At 28.0% G+C, this 18,638-nt stretch overlaps 1 protein-coding gene across 1 annotated transcript; it reads left to right on the plus strand.

Annotated features, from left to right (window-relative positions):
• The first annotated feature begins 15,801 nt into the window (after positions 1 to 15,801).
• LOC107425484 (nuclear transcription factor Y subunit B-8) lies at positions 15,802 to 17,312 on the plus strand. Its single transcript, XM_016035487.4, has one exon. The coding sequence runs from the start codon at positions 15,995 to 15,997 to the stop codon at positions 16,721 to 16,723; it is 729 nt and encodes a 242-aa protein (XP_015890973.3). The 5' UTR covers positions 15,802 to 15,994; the 3' UTR covers positions 16,724 to 17,312.
• The last annotated feature ends 1,326 nt before the right edge of the window (positions 17,313 to 18,638 follow it).

Consider the following 18,638-nt stretch of genomic DNA (forward strand, 5'->3'; position numbering starts at 1 on the left):
CTTCTTGGACATATCTACCTGATGTGAAACCATAGCAACAGACCTAGACTTACTTAATTTAATATCATCCTCTTCCTTGACAAGGATAGCAGTCAATTCCTCCAAGCTACAACCTTCTTTCTTAGTATTCAAACTCGACCTTTTATTATCAAACTGTGATGGAAGACTCCTCATTATAGAATAGGTCAAGAACTCCTCTCCAATATCCATCTTAAGGTCCTTTAGCTTATTATAATAGGAGGAAAGTAGCATAATATGGTCCCTTACTCCTTTAATACCATCATACTTGGTATTATTCAATAGGTCCAAATAATGATGCTTCTCATTCGTATCAAACTTGATAAACTTCTTTCCTATCTCCTCAAGAAGTCCCTTTGCAGTATCCACTTTAGGAATACTAGCATATATGGCCTCATCCATGTAATTCTCCATCATCATCATACAGCACTTATTAAAGTGCTTCCAATCATCATAAAGTTTCTTAGCTGCTGCAGTACTCTCATTAGTCGGTATCTCTGGTAGATCTATCTCCAAAGCCAAATCCAATTTCATGAGGGTCAAATTCATAACTAAGGTTTTCTTCCATTTCTGATAATTTGTCCCATCCAATTTCATCATGGTAGTCATGGGCAGAAGGTTTGGGCTGCTACTACCTGTAAAAACAGTAAACAACAAGACATTCAAAAATTTAAGACAATTCAATTACTATTTTTCAGCCCCTCAACACAAAAACAGAAACATAAATATCTCTTAGGGTCTTTGTAGCACTAAAGATACCCTTACGCGGGCCAGGGGTAGTCAACCAAATAACCACAACCAAATCATTGAACTGAATCACCCGACAGGGCAACTCAGAACCTGTAATACATGGCATTTAATTAACTTTCACTGTCATTTCAGGCGTCATACAAAACAACTAAAACTACCGACAGGATAGCCTAGTTACCCGTATAGACCCTGGTTAATAAGTGGGAGATAATTAACAAATTGGCAATTTCATGATATAGGTAAATAAAAGATAATCCATCCACTATGCCAACACACACTTTACATTGGTACACATAATGCAGACAAAATAAGTCTCACGACAGGTGAGTACCTAAAATCCCACACTACTATACCAACTAGGCACAAAGCCTCTTTGGGTAAGCTCACACAATCCAATTTTCCAATCACAAATATTTAATTTAATTTAATAAAATTGGAATGTGATAATTAAACAAATAAATAAACAATAAATAAATAAATTGAACGATTGAATCATTAAATTAATTAATAAATAAACAACTAATAAATCAATAAAAAAAATAAGTTTTTTTTTTTGGCCTGCTGACGTCATCTGTTGACGTCAGCAAACGACGTGTCGTGATGACGTCAACAGATGACGTTAGCAATTAAAACGGCACGTCGTTCGCGCCTTCTTCCTCAGCTAACTGGGTCGGGTCTGACCCGATTCCAACCTGTATGGGTCCCGCGACCTGATTTTTTACCCGGCTTTATCTCGCAATTCCGGACTCCGTTTCCGGCAATACCGGCGGAGATAGTTTCGTCTTCCCTTGGGCAACGTTTTCCACAAATCAATTTGATTCAAAATCAACCCAAAATAAACATCCAAGCAAGGTTTATATTCGGCCATGGAAGTTTCAAAATCAACAGATTTTACAAGGTTTTGAACCAAATTGATTAGTCTAAACTACTACATGCAATCCATAAACTCCAATAAAACATAGCCCAGTTTTCAAATAGCATCAATAACCATTATTCGGATTTTAAGGATTTGATTTTTTATATATTTTATTTTATGAAGAAATAGCAATCGGGTTATATATAGATATGCATACATAATCGAAAGTATTATCACACAGATTCCAACAAATATATAAACATCACAAACACAATCGGGCATGAATCTTATATATTCACAAGATATGTAATTTTGATTCTCTTAATCTACACATCTATTCGAATCGGAGAAGAAGGAAAAATAAACAAAAAAAACATGTATAGATTATTCAATGGCAGAACATACAGTAACAATCCGAATAATCACATGAAATTTATTATACATATTAACCATGCTCTGATACCAATTGTTAGAAATTTTATGGATCTAAATATACATAATAAATTCCATAAATTATAAATTACTAACCTCCAAACGCAGCCATTGATAAATTAGATTTTTAATCCTGCAAAATAGAAACAACGTAAAGTAGTGCCTATGGACACACTACTCTCAAACCACTCTTAGATTTCTGAAAAACCCTAATCTCCAAATACTGTATGGTATTCTTAATGTCTGCTTGTCCTAGACCCTTTAAATAGTCTCTGCAAGTCACATTTATCCATTAATTTTGACACACATAAAATAATAATAATTTGATAATATAATTATACTAGGAAAAATATGGATAAGTCAATGGGCTTATAAAGGAAGTTGGTCCTCCAGTTCAATGGGCCAACTGGAGTCTTATAGAGAGTATGTGACCAAGGGTCCTACTACAAAATAATAAAATAAGTCAGTCCCATTAATGACACAAATAGGCCCTGTAAGTGAGTAATTGATTATGCCAAGTCCACAAATATTAATTTATTCAACAAATTATTGAGTTTGATTTTAGGTATGATTTATGTGTTATTAAATTTATATATGGGTATATCTATGGGGCATACTGTACCACATGTAAAAGGTATTAAGCATATCATAATTACATGTTTTACTAAAATTGGTTTTATTAAGTTGGTTTTGGAAATGTGCATTGGATATGATTTTGGAAATTGATTTTTAATGATTATGACAATTTTGTTTTAACCTATGGATTTCGAATTCTGGATATGGACTGGGTTAGCCAAGATTTTACTCAGCTGGTTTATATTATTAATTAAGGATTGATCGATTTATTCTAATCTCTAGAATTAGTTTGACCAACATAAAAACTAGAGATAAAGCTATTCTATGATCTCAAAGTTGATCACCAACTAAAGATAGATAGGTTTAATATTTAGATTTTATTTGGTGCAAAAAACTGGAATCAAGCATATAACTATGGATATGAATATGAAGTTGATTATAGATTTGGATATAAATGTGATTATGGTTACTTTACACGCCCTACATGCTCTGATGTGGTTTTGGCATGTACAAATGACATAAGTTTCACTTAACATGCCCTAATCTATTCTTTAGTATAATTATTCTTGAATAGCCAGCATACATTGATTTATCCTTTATATGTGTTAGCTGCACTTTATATTAGGTTTTTACTATATTATGTTTTTGCTTTCATTGAATTTATAGAACCCTTGAATTTATGGCACTTGCATTATGTCCCATGTTATTTATGTTTTTATATTATTTAAATATATTGGGATTATGATTATTTTAGCGTAAGTGCTTAAAACTCACTCACTAACTGTACATACTCAACCCTCCGCTGAACCGCTTCCAATATCTACAGGAATTTAATGAGGTCTAGTTGGGAAGTTAAGTTTGGAAGTGGACTTCCAATTCAAGGTTAAGACGTTGAGCTGGATTTTTCTTGTCTTCATTTTGTGAAATCTAGAATAATTTGTAAATAAAATGTTTAATGTTTAAATTGAATTTGTGTCTGAAAGAAAAAAAAAAAAAAAGGGAACATTTCTCAATTTATGTGTGTCATCCTCGCATAGAACCATACCGTAAAGGATCATACTAATCTTCTATATAACATTCCAATTTTAAGGAATAAGTGATACCCTGATAGTTGTAATGTTGAATACTATAAATAATGATAGTCTTGCATAATTAATGCCTGTTTGATAACAAATTCATTTTTTTATTCTAAATTGTGTAGAATTCACTTACTTCAATAATTTATTAATATTAATTGATGATAACTAAAATTTATTAGACATATCAGTTAACTATAAATGTTAAAAAAGGAAAACTAGAAACCTAAAACAATTTCAAATTGTGTTTATTTTCTGTTTGTGCATTTTGTTCTTACATTTATAGTTAATAAAAATGTCCAACTATCATAAACTAACATTAACAAATTATCGAAGGAAGCAAACTACATACAATTTTAAAAAAAATTAAAATTAAAATTAAAAAATGGATTTGGTTTCAAACAGGAATTAACTTAGCCATGTGAGACTCTTCTACCTCTTTTATTTAGGTCACATTTAGTATATAAAATGATTATTCCTAATAAAATATGAATACTTACTCATAAGAATTAGAAAAAGGAAGAAATAAATATTTTTATTAATATGTTTGATTATTATCTTAAATTAAGTTCAATGCTCATTTTTTATAAAAATTTTTTATTTGATAAAAAATTAATTGAAAGTCAAATTTTATAGTTATTTATATATTTTTAGTTTAAGATAATCAATCTAAATTTGAATATATTTTAAATATGATAAGAATAATATTTATCTTTCAAATAAAGAAATAAGAGTATCTTCAATAGATTTTTTCCATTGTAATTTATGTGGCATAAAGTTTGAAAGATGTTGATGCTTGCATGACAAATGTCTATTTAATAGACAATTTATATTAAAAATTCATCTTCAATGAATTTTATTATATGGATTTCATTTATAATAAAATTCACTAATAATATGTAATATTTTAAGTGGTTTATTTTTTTGTTTTATTATTATTATCTTTTTTTTTTTATCTTTATTCCCTATATTTTGGATATATTTTCTCTCCCTTCACTATTGTTCCTTTACCTATACTGGTCTTTGATTATTCTTTATTATTATTATTGTTGTTATTATTATTATCATTGAAAAAAACAAGAGAAAAAACTTTTATTTTTATTATGGTTGTTATCATCATCATCATCATCATCATCATCATCATCATCATCATCATCATCATCGTGAAAAACAAAAGAAAAAACTTTCATTATGGCGTAAAGGCATATAAATCAGAAGATAGACAGCTGGAGAGCCACGAAAGACCTCCATTCAACTAAGATTCTTTAGAAATACAATCCAAAGCATGCCATGCAAGGCAATGAGCAACCTTGTTACAAGTTCTTGAAGCAACTTTTTTCTTCTTTTGTTTTCTTCTTCTTCTTCTTCTTCTTTTTCTTCTATGTATTGCTCTCTTTGTTTATATATACTAGGAATGGGCAACGTGTGTTGCACATGCACCATTATATAATAGTGTTGAATATTATTTTATTAATTTTTTGTTACATAAAAATTTTATTAATGTGGTACTTTAATGAAATTTTATTAACTTCGGTTAACTTATAATATATATTTAAAGCGCCATAAAATTATACTATCAATCCAAATATAATTTGTCGAAAACAAATAAATAAATAAATAAATAAATAGTATAGATATCTAAAATTAATATAACATACACTATTTACTCGTTTGTGCTTTTGCTTTTTATCCCAAAAAAGTTCATCCAAAAAGTATTGATTTCTGAAGAAAAAAAAAAAAAAACATTATTCTATCCATTCCAACCGTTCACTTTTTCCTAATTATTAAAACAATTAAAAAAATATTGAGATTACCAAAAAATAGAAATTTAACAACAAAATAAGAATTGACATATGGGAGTCCAACCAAGTGGATGGTGGTAGGCCTAAACACAGGTTGGATAATAATCTACCCAATCAAGTCGGGTTAATCGGATTTCCATTCAATTTAACCCAATAATTCATAACAATCCAATTCAGTCCAATCCAATAATAATCTAGTTGAGTTGGATTGGATGGTCGGGTTGGATCTCAAGTTAGGCCTATAAGAAGTAAGGCTTTCACTTTTGTTTATCTGACTATTCGGTCCAATACCAACAAAATTTGAAAGCTCAATATTCAACTTTTTTTTTTTTTTGTTTTTTTCTGGTTTTGTTTTGTGTTTATTTAAAAGAATTCCTACAAATTAAAACAAGTATTAGAAAAAAAAAAAAAAAGAAATTGGTTAGAGAAGGGGAAAAAAAAAATTTGTGAGAAAGAAAAAATTTTTCCATGGCAAGATTAATCCTTCAAGCAAGATCCTAAAAAGGGGAAAAAAAAAAAAAATCCCACAATTTTTAAGATCCAAGAAGAGAAATTTATAATCTCTTATTTTTGTTTAAGATCCTCCATTTTTTTTAAAGCAAAAAGAAGAGAAAAAATTCTATCTTTTTTTAAAAATAGAAGAAGAGAAATCTTGCTTTTTTTTTTTTTTTTTTTTTTTTTTGGTTCAAGATCGGACTAGGTGCTCAAACAAGAATAAACAAGGAGAAGTCAACAAAGGAAAAAAACAAAACTTAAGTACGAACCAGTTGGGGCTTGCCAATTAGTAGTTAAGCAAACTCAGATTCTGCCTCCAGACTTTTTGGTGAAAGCTTTGGAGACCACCTGTGGCTTGCGGTGATGTCGATAATGAGACTAAGATAAATGGTTGGCGATGAGACAGAATAAGATAGTTGAAACAGAGAGAACAAGAAGGAGAACCAATTTTAGGGCAAAATAGATTGGGGATTTTTAATTTCACGTGTTTTATTAACAATAATTAATGATGCATGGATCGAGTTAGATTATATTAGATTTTTAATTTATAACCTAATATCCAACCCGATGAACTCGGGTTGAAAAAAACAACCCACAGCCCCTCCGAATGAAATTGGTTTCTTTTATTATTGGATTGGACGAGTCGTATCAGTCGGGTTTTATGGATTGGTAGGTTTAATGAACTAGATGGTGGGATCCATTTATAGTTTCTTTTTCTTGTTTGAACATATCACAACTGGAATTCATTTACATATCCTTTTTTACTTTGTAACTGCAAAACATACAAAATACAGTGAAAAAACTCTTTAACTTTGGGTCCACATGAGGCATAATCAGATGTCAAGTTACAAATATAGGCCTTTTAAGTTTCACGGTATTTTTTTGGTGTCACACAAGGAGTAGAGAATCATGTTGGCAGGTGGCAATAGACACACAAATTTTTTCTTATATAAAATTTGCAAAACCCGATGGGCATTTGGGTACTTTAATTGGCCTGAAAATTTGTAATAATAATGAGCATTTCATTTTTTATACATAGCTATAAATGTATACATGACAATTCTATGATGTGAACGTTTGCATCTTTTTTGTCTACATGCATCTTTTTTATCATGTAGACGTTCACAAAAATGATTGTTTTTGAAAAAATTGTCGTTTTTATGTAATAGTATTGACGACAATTTTTTCAAAACCATCATCTTTGAAGACACTTGCAAAATAAAAAGATGCGGACGTCCACATCATAGAAAAAGCCTATATATATATATATATCCATATATGTGTAGATACATTTATATATATACACATATAATAAAATGTCAAAAATCCAAATCTCCCATTCGATATTCCCAAATTTCCAATCCACAAATCTAAAAGGAAAAAAAAAAAAAAAATCAGTGTTTGAATTTTTATCATCACCATTGCTAGATCTAAAACCGAAAGCTACCATAAAAAGAAGATTAGCTACATAAATCATTTGGCTCTGAAACCTAATCGAACCGTGAAGTTAAAAGGAATAGGAAGAAGCAAGTGAAGAACAAGTTTGAAGAAGCAGAGGATTACCTTAAAATCCAATGAACTGTTTTAAAGGGGAAGAAGTAGGAAGGATCTTTGTATTTTCAGATAGAAAAAATCAGTGTTCTGGAATGGAATGAGAGGAGAGAGAAAGGCTAAAATGCTCACTCAGCATGTCTGGTAGACTCTCCACAAGTAAAAGGTTATCTTGACAGCCTCTATTTTCTTCTATGCCACATCAGCTTAACAAAACTCTTACACAATACCATTGCAAATAGTTTTTTTTCAAAAAATTGTCCATTTACCTAATATGGTAAATTTTTTTGGCAATAGATAAGCCATTGGAGATACTTTTAACAATTCTAAGAGCATTTCCAATAGTGAATATAGAATTAAAAATTATCATTATTTAAATTTAGATAGTATAAATATACACTCAATTTTAAAATTATTCTCCAATGATGATATATAGAAAATTATTTATGATTGTTAATTAATTGCATATAATTTATTAAGTTTTCCTTTTTGAAAAAATTAACTTTTTTAAGAAATTTACGTTTAAGGAACTTCACAATGTTTTATAGAGCCTCTAAAAGTATAAAGTCATCTTGACATCAGCTTAACAAGGTAACTAGACCAACCCATTAGAAAAGTTTTTTTTTAAATGTTAGTATATTTTCCTGATATGGTAAAAAATCTAGTAATAAATAAAGTTATTGAAAATGTTCCAAGTTTTTAGAAAGAAATAGCTTTTGTTTTTTTAAATGAATGAATAAGTAATCTAATAAATAAACATTTATGAACTTTAAAATATACCAAACATAGTATTAGTTAATCTTATAAAATAACAATTATAGTTTTATATTTATTGCACATACTAAATATGTCTTAGCCTTTGGAAAGTGAAACCACCCATTCAGCCAAGTCCAAACCATACTCAATTTTGTCTTTGATTAATAAATAATTAGTGTGGCAATTTGCTGGACAAAATTTTGTACATTAAAGAACTTAATAGATGAAATTAATTATGATATTAAAAAAGAACAATAAAAAAAAGGCAAGCAATATATATTGAAACTTTAATGAATGATATCATTTTTTTAGAAATATGGGATTTTTTTTTCATCATAAAACAAAATATAATTTCTTTAAAAACAAAATTGCATTACGGAAAATTTAAAGATAACTTATAATAGATAAAAAAAAAGAAAAAGAAAAAAGAAGAAGGTATATTTGAAAACGAAATATAATATTAGTATAAAGATATTAAAAGATAAAGTATAATCAATCATAGAATAACTTTTTTGTCTGTCCCAAAAAAATCATAGAGTAAGTTTTTGGTTCTGTTTTTTCATAACCGAATTTGCACTTGCTCATATGATTTGCATTATCGATTGTAACTTTGCTATGAATTTTCTTGCTTAACGTTGCTTTTTTTTTTTTTTTTTAAATACTTTTGCAAGTTATTTTTATTAAATTTAATATAATTTGCCAAGGAATTGATGGCTTCCTACGTGTATCAAAGTTTATTGTAAATGTTTTTAAACAAAAATGTTGATGATTAAATTGGAAATTTGAACCAAAATTAAGGCGCGAGTTGTATAATTAACCTAAAGCAAATTATATATTTTATTTCAAATTGTAATTAATAAAATTTAGATTTTTAATTAATACATTTTATATACTTAAGAATTTATTCTAAAATGTATATTCCAACTTTAGTGTTTCTAATATAAATAATGATTTATGATTAAATTGAAATTTGAACCAATCAAGATGGATAATTAAATTATACCAAAATTTAAGAGGCAGGGACAAACAAGAGCTAAAAAAAAATTAGACCATTTCGCAGTTTATACGTGTCATCCCAGCGTACGGTTCCAATTTTATTAGTTGTGCACGAAAGGACAATAAGTAACAGTAATTTTAAATATTGCAAGCTCAATGAAAAATTGTTGAATATTGTAAAGACTAAGTGCTGGACTCTTCTACGATTTTCCGCATGAGAGAAAACTATTAAATATATATACAACCATCTAAGGTTGGAGAACGTGTTCACCAAACCTCTCACCATAGCAATTAGATATATATATATATATATATATTAATTTGAACTCATTATCATGGTTCAAAGAAACCACATTTTTGCCAATGGAGTTATCCCTATAAATGATTTAATAATAATTTTATCATAAGGATTAACATTGATCCCCAAAAAAAATAAAAAAGGGATGAAATTAAAATTTATAACAAAATTGAGACTTGAGACTAAAGTAGTGCTGGGTGTGCTAAGAAATTTAACATAATGTGACAAGATAACATATTATTACTTTATTAGTTGAAAATTAATATAACTCAAATATAAATAAATGATTCATTAAAAGATAAAGATAATTAAATATAAATCAATAAAATAGTAACACTTCAATCAATATAGATATTTTGGTAACTTTAGCCTTTTTTATTGAGAAAACTAAAGCCACCAATTACTCTTATAAAAATTGAAAGTTTGAATTTCTCCATTTCTCCACACCATATCAATATATATATATATATAAAATATTTTAAAAACTGCTTATTAATTTATTATTTTTTTATATTGGGGGGAAAATACTTATTAGTTAATAAATGGAATTTATTGATATGGGTCCACGTGTCTTTTGTTCCCAACTTTGTTAGCACAATTTGAAAATCAAGGGGAAAATTAATTTAATTTTTAGATACTCAAATTAGAAGCAAAGTACGTAATGATGTTGATTTGAAGGAGTTTGAACTTTGAAAGCAACCTAGGTGGAAGCGAGTCATTAATTGGATTAGTAAATTTATGCATAGTTACAAGTCATACACTCAAAATCCTGAAATATAAATATAAATTTGTGGATAACATCAAGATTTTAGTCTAAATGATTTAATGATATGCTAAAATATTTTTAAAGAAAATAAACCTAATAAATTGCAACAAATATTTTTTAAAGCAAAAATAAATAATCATATAAATTGCAGCTTTTAAATTTTAACCGATTTAAAAAATTAAAAAAAAAATTATGGTAAAAACTATTATATCAACGTTAGAAACCTGATTTCATATATCATTTGAACTTGCAATAAATATCTTCTATTAATTATATATAGAAACGCCTCAATATGATGAGTATGGAAAAACAAAGAGGCACCACTAGGGGTAAAATAATAATAATAATAGTAAGAATAATAATTAATGTTTTTTTAAAAAGGACTACTTTTTAAATGAAACCTCTATGAAAGTAACCTCATAAAATAAAATTATGCACTTTTAAAATTAATGGATTTCTCACCTGGCAATGTCTTAATATAGTAATACCAATAATTATATAGAAGTATAATAATAAAATATGATCCATTAGCCGGCAAAGTTATTAAATTATTGGAGACCAGCTCTAAAATGGGTAGGCATGGTAGCTTACCTAGCAATGACCAAATAATGGAAATCTGATTGAGAATGAGAATTGAACATATTCAATATCCCCTGTATTCATATATATATATATATATATTGTATTATATAAATATATGACAATTATCTCATACTTTAATTGATATTGGTGGAAGTAAGAGGAATTGATGTAATAGCTATAACATATATAAAATAGATTTTGCAAGTTAGCCACATGAAGACATGTGAGAAAATAGCTTAATGTACCATTATTATACATAATTTAATGTGAGAAAATACTTTAAACATCTTAAGCTATCAATTAGTTTTGAAGCCTCCTCAACTTAATAACAGGGTATGACAAATTAAACCCCACTATTAATTAACTGGTCCCAAAAAAAACAAAAAAACAAAAAACTCCTCACCAATTAAATAATTTAATTAACATTTATAGGGCAAAAAAAAAAATCATATCTTATTGTATTATCTTTTAAAAAAAATTAATAATGCTAAATATACCAAATAAATCTATTAAAATATATAACATTTATATATAACATTTGTATGTGTTGATATATGAATGGCTTATATTTAGTTACACCTATATCTTTTAAGCATTTATTTATCTATAATTAGATTATATTAATATGTTAAATTTACACATCACTTTGATATATATCTTAGTAGAATTATTTGGAAACTATAGCATTATTTAAAAAAATAATAAAAAAGAGCAATGTTAGTATGTTAGAGGCAAAATACTTCATCAAAAGCGAGGGGAAATTGTTGTTTAAAATAAATAAATAAAAACTCTATTTACCCACTTGTTTAGGAAAAGATGTGGCAAAATCATAAAAGCTATAATTGCCAAAACATTCATCAATTAAATACCACATGTTATTTGTTAAATATTTAGATACTTGCAACACTATAATAAAAATTGATATAAACATAACAAAACGGGTAAATAAATATTAAATGGATAAATCTATTTACCAACTTATTTCTAAAACAATCTGGCAAAATAAAAATAAAAAAATTGATACAAGCATACATACGGTTAAATAAATTTTTAAATGGATAACTTCATTTACTAACTCATTTGGGAAAAAACTGTGGCAAAATCTTAGTTTTATTATTTAAGTTTAAAAATTGATATGTAAATCTTTGAGTGAATAAGATCTTTGATAATATATATATATATATATATGTGTATAGATAGCTAGACAGATAGATAGATAGATAGATAGATAATAAATGTCGTGTCCAAGACGCTATAAAACATAAGCTTATTGACACTACTGACTAAATCTTAACCAATTTCCCAGCGTCGCATGTTTATAAAATAATGATGTATTTTGAACAATAACAATATCATTTTAGATGACAATGATTTTGAGGACAGTTCCAATGGCTATTTCCACCCAAAACACACAAAAAAAAAAAAAAAAAAAAAAAAAAAAAAAGCGGGGAAAAACTGTCCCAATGGCGCTGAACTGACTAGTAATGAAAACAAAGCTCAATATGAGAAATGATAAGAAAGAGAAAGAAAGAAAACAAAAGGAAAAAAAAAAAAGTTTGTTTGACATATATTATGTATAAAAAAATTAGAAAATAATAAAAGCTAATCATTTCAATCTTAAAAATAATTTTAAAAGTATATTATACTGTTTTTTTAAATTTTTTTTTTATTACAATCGGATATTTTTGTATTTATATTTTTATAATTTTATAAAAATAATTAGTTGTAATTAAAAAAAATTTCAAAAATATACAATGTAATATATTCTAATTTTAAAATATCTAACAAACAAAAATTAGACCTCCTTTCAAATATAAAATGTGATGTGATTTTTAATTTTCATGAAACATATCAAAATGGGGAAAAAAAAATTGCTTTGGGCTATTGATTCAGATTTCATTTTTTTTTTTTTTTTTTGGGTAAATGAGTTAACTTTCACTTGATCCTCGTTAAATTACATGGTTATAAAATTTCTAAAAATAATTATCTTTATGGATCTTCCATTAATTTCTTAAGCTTATTAATTTTGAAATTTTAGAACCCTTATATGTTTATATATATATATATCCTATAATGCTACATATATTAAAATATTTATCAAATTTATTTATTAAATAATTCGTATTAATATGTTATTGGTTAGCATATTCATATAATATAAATATAATTAATGAACCTTTGTATAAAAAATATAAAAAAATAAACCAATTATATATTACCTCGTTATCAATTATGTTTTTTAATCAACAAATTTAGTGAATATATTAGTGAATCTAGGATTATTAATATCATTATATCTTCATCTTCTTAACAATAATATTCTTTTTTCTAGAATGGAACCCAGCTAACATTTAATTATATGCATCTATAAAAGAATTTCAATCTTTTTTTTAATATGATTTGTAATTGAAACTCTGTACTTTCTATTTATGTAGTTTCTACATAATCATCACTAGCCAATATTAATATTTAAGAACTCGCTTTTCTGCTGAGTAGAATCGATGCTGTTTTGTCTTAGGCGATTGATATCTTTTGCTTGGATGCGTCCTTAACTTCACATATATTCGGACAGTTTTAAGCTTTTTTACAACAAATATATTTTATTTTATTCTTCATTCATATATATATATATATATATACATATTAAAATGAATACCTATTAATATATATTCCACTGTATATTTGACCCCGAAACCTTCCACTTTAATTTGTCAAATTAAACTCTAAGCTAAATAATTTGGTCTTTGTTTAGCATACAACACGTATTCAGGCATGCATGTGATTTTAAACTGAATTAGGAAAACCTAACAAGGAAACCATAATAATATATAAATTGAAAGACTAGACATATAGATATATATTAATTTGTCAAGGGGACAGCAAGTCTTTATATGGTTTAAATTATACAAAACGGTGGAATAGGTATAGACACTTGCTATAGGAAAGCCATTTGTCGCAAGCCTGTTCATTTGGTCCTTTATTAAAATATATGCAATTGATACAATATTTGTGTATTTCTTTGATTAGGTTCTAATAGTAGAGGGTGAATCTAATGTGTTTTGAAGTGGGAAAAAGATCCGTTGAACTGAATGACCAAGCAAATCACAATATAATTTATAAACAAATCGAAAGGGACAGGTAAAATAGCATGCAGTAAATTATGTATAGGAAATTGATTGTTTAAAATCATACAAATTCAGGTTATTATGTGTCGAAAATATGAGCTCCATTAGGGACATTTTCTACTTGGTGGTCATAGTTCAATGGTTTCTATGGATTGACAAATTTCTGTGCATTTGCTACAAAATAAATTGAAACAAATTTGCATTAAAGTAGGAGAAAAACTAAAGGTTTTTTTTTTTTTTTTGTCACTAATAATAAATACCCGGCCTGTTAATTATATGATATTTTATGCAATTAGTACTTAGTATGTATTATAATAGTCCTCATAGGAACAAATCCATTTAACAAACCATTATTTCCTTCTTACAAAGATCTTAGGTCCGAATTTCCATACCCTTGATATAAAAATGTGTTATGATGAAAATAGTTCTCATAAAACTATTTTTCATTTTATAATATAACAGAATAATCGGATAAATCATATAAATTATTTAAAACTAAAAATAAAATTAGTGGTATAGCAATCCTAAATATTTATCAGGTACAAAACAAGACTATAATTTTTACTATTCAAATCAGGAAATAGGATTGTTGAATCAATATCATTTAAACAACCACATTAACATGATTGGTTTACAAATAGTATAATATTGGTAGAGGTACTAAGCTATAAGAAATTAATTTAAAAGAGTTTAATTCGAGTGGATCTATAGCTCCATCCATATTTGAGAAGATTGGCATACGGATGAAGGTGTTAAAAAACATGGATGTGATAGAGAGAATCTTGGGGACAAAAAGAAACACAAAAGAGATCAAAGTGAAGGCATATATGTTAGTGCATCCTCTCCTTTAACTATCCCTTTTTTATGTCGTATAAAGATACCATGTCCATTGGTAAGGGTTGAAGTCCAAAACTATACTTATCAAAAATCCTCAAATGTAAATCACTAGCTATCTATATAGCTCTTTTAGCAACAAAAATAAAGGCTATCTATATAGCTCTCTCTTTCTCTATCCAAAAATATCTACATGAAGACAGAAGCATCATATCATTTGGTAGCTTCCATTGAGTGTCCAAATCTTTTAATATTCAGGAACTTTTAAATCTTCACACCTATATATTTATAGGGCATACCTAAGAAAATATTAATAAAATATATTCTCTTAAATATACATAAAACGATTAAAAAAATCGATATCATTTGATTTTAGCTAAAATATAATAATGATTGAAAATCATACTAATTCTTCATTATAGTAGCTTTTATGGACCTTATTAGAGTTAAAAAAATAATATGCAAAACTCTTATAAAAATATGAAAAAATATGCAAGGTGATTTTCATATGTATAAAAACAAAGAAAAACAAAAACTTAGAAAGCGAGGTTCCCTAATTTCTATGTCCCTAACAACTCCATCTCTTTGGTCCCATATGGAAATTCCATGACACAAAAGGTCACCAAATTTTAATTCATAAACTTACTCTAATTTATCTCCCTTTTTCATATTCAAAATATGCCCACATATAAATTTTTATTTTTCTTTTCTTTTCTTTTCTTTTCCCTCTCAAAGATTCCACACTTCCCACACCATCCCTTGCAAATTGTTCTAAATAAATGAGAGAGAGAGAGAGAGAGAGAGAGAGAGAGAGAGAGAGAGAGAGAGAGAGAGAGAGAGAGAGTTTCTTTTCTTTTCTTTTCTTTTCTGTCCACATCAAACCGCCTTCCCACTTTTTTTTTCCCTTTTTTATTTTTTCAATTTTTTAATTTCCTTTCCTTCTTTTATTTCCCCTACTTAAATACCCAAAACTCCCTCTCCTTAAGATTCCGCAAAAAAAATAAAAATAAAAACAAAAAATAAAAACACCTACACTTTCTCACATACTCTGTTTTTCCCTCTGTTTTTCTCTCCATTTTCCATGACCGGAAAAAGAAACCAAACAAGCCCTGTAGGGAGCCCTCTATCCGGGAACATCTCGGACAGTTCTTCCAAAGAGCATGACCGATTCCTCCCAATAGCCAACGTTAGCCGAATCATGAAGAAATCACTCCCTGCAAATGCAAAAATATCCAAAGAAGCCAAAGAGACTGTCCAAGAATGTGTTTCAGAGTTTATAAGCTTCATCACAGGTGAAGCATCGGACAAGTGTCAAAGGGAGAAGAGGAAGACAATCAACGGTGATGATCTCCTGTGGGCCATGACGACACTTGGGTTTGAGAATTATGTGAGTCCCTTGAAGGTTTATCTCAACAAGTACAGAGAAATAGAGGGAGAGAAAAACTCCATGGCTAGACAAGAAGACCATCATCCCCACAGCTCTCCTACAAATAGTCATGCGACAAATGAGAATATTGTTCATCATCATCATCAAAACAGCAAACTTGGTGCTAATTCTTTATCAAACAGGGTTGATTTTCAAGGTTTGAATGGCGGGTTTTATTCGCTTGGATCTCAAATGACTCAGAAAGGAGGATATGAAGAAAGTGGAAGCAGACTAGTCAGCTATGGAGATGATTTCATGAACACTGCTAGTGCTGCTGCTGCTGGTGCTTATAATACGATGAATGGGGTTTATGAGAATGGAGATGCTGCAGGCAATGCAAACAGAGCCATGGCAGCTCAGCTTCATCATGGGATTGGATGGTAGAGATATTTGGAAAATTAAATTAGTCGGTTTCTAATATATTTAAAGCTTTGATTTTAATATTATCTCTTTATTGTATGAATCTCACTTGACATACATATATATATATATATATAGTTGGAAAAGCTACAGCTAAAAAGTTCATGAGCAGAAGAAATTAGCTCTGGAGCAAATTCCAAGAATTTAATGTTTCCTTTAGTTAATTTGCAAATGTAAAGCTAATTTTATTCACTTGTTTGAACAATTGGCTTTTACAGAGAATTCTGGAGCATTGACATATATGTCTCTGTTATATATTAACAGCTTTTTACTAGTAATTAATCGTTTTCACATTAAATTATTGGAGTTTTTATCATATGCTTGAAATCAGCACTTGTAATTTGGAACCATTTTGTAAAATTTAGTTCCTTTATATTGTTTCTTCACTAAAAGCCCCTAGCATCTACTACTATTGTTTAATTGGGTTTGTTTCTAACATGACCTATATTTGAGCAGAACACAGTTTGGTGATCTTTTTTAAGGAGCTGAATTTTGGTTGAATTACAAAAGGATTATATGGGTATGGACCATGAAGGACAGTTGCACCTATTTCTATCAGGACATTTGTTTAATTAATTAGTTATGTATTAATTAAACATATAGAAATATTTAAGTTCATTGAATTTGTATCCCTTTGGGTTCGTGAAAAGCCAAAATAGAATGTTGTGTAGGCAAATATTGAAGGTGTCCTGTCTATATGGATTTAGCTTAATATCGTTCTATCAATTTATATGGTATACTATTCACCACAATATATATATATATATGGTATACTGTCTATTTTTTTCCAAACCTCGCACACAGCTGGCACATGCAGCTGGCACATGGACAAATTCCTGTTCCCTAAATGACATTTAAAATAGAAAGGTAAAATTCAATATAATATGTTTTAATGAAACGTAGCAGCATATATAGATTTTGCTATTAGCTGACACTACCGGCAATCATCATCTATAGAATGCATTATTAATATCACAATTGCTAATTTAATATATTTAATAATGTTTTGACTTTTAAAATTAAAATTTTACTGTAGAGAAGGAAATTTTTATGAACAACCAATTAAATTGGTACCTAGCATATAAATTCACATGTAATTACCACCAATAATAACAAATAACAGTTTTCTATTATATTAATATTTGGCCATTTAAAAGCCATTAGATATTGATAATAATGAAATACATATAGAGAGAAAGAGAGAGAGAAAGACAGAGAGAGAATTATTCTGTTGTACACCATTTTTCAACTTCCAGTGGTCGACATAATAGCATAAAAAGGTGCATAAGTAGTATCAATAATTTTTTAAAATTAAAAACCTAATTCAGGATGTGAAAATCCTAAATACTTGTTTTATAATCATATCATCAATTATAAGTTGGAAGATAACGATGGACATATAACTTCGTGTATATATATATATATATATACATATACACCATATGTGTGTGTGTGTGTGTGTTATATGTATGATTATTAACATATATGAATAAAACATCTTTTACCCTCCCGGTTATTTGAGTTAAAAGGTCATTTTTCATATACAGATTAGAAAACAGTAGTTGGCCAAGTTGGGTTGCATAATTTCAACAAATCCAGTTATAACATATTCAAAAGCATCTTTGAATAATTTGATCACTTAAAAACCATTACATAAAAATGGGGTTTATTAATTGCAAATTATCTCCACCACAAACAAAGATTCTTTCTCTATTTGAAGAGTTACATGAATCTTAGACTCCTTTGTAGTATTTGAAGAAGGGGAAGGATAGTTGACCATATAGAATCAAAGTTCAAGGAATGAGAGAAAAGTAAACCTAACAATTTTACTTATACTTTAATTCCATATCACAAATAATAATTATCTTTTTGAAATAAA

This window comes from Ziziphus jujuba, chromosome 7 (genome assembly GCF_031755915.1).
Source record: "Ziziphus jujuba cultivar Dongzao chromosome 7, ASM3175591v1".
NCBI classification, from domain to species: domain Eukaryota; kingdom Viridiplantae; phylum Streptophyta; class Magnoliopsida; order Rosales; family Rhamnaceae; genus Ziziphus; species Ziziphus jujuba.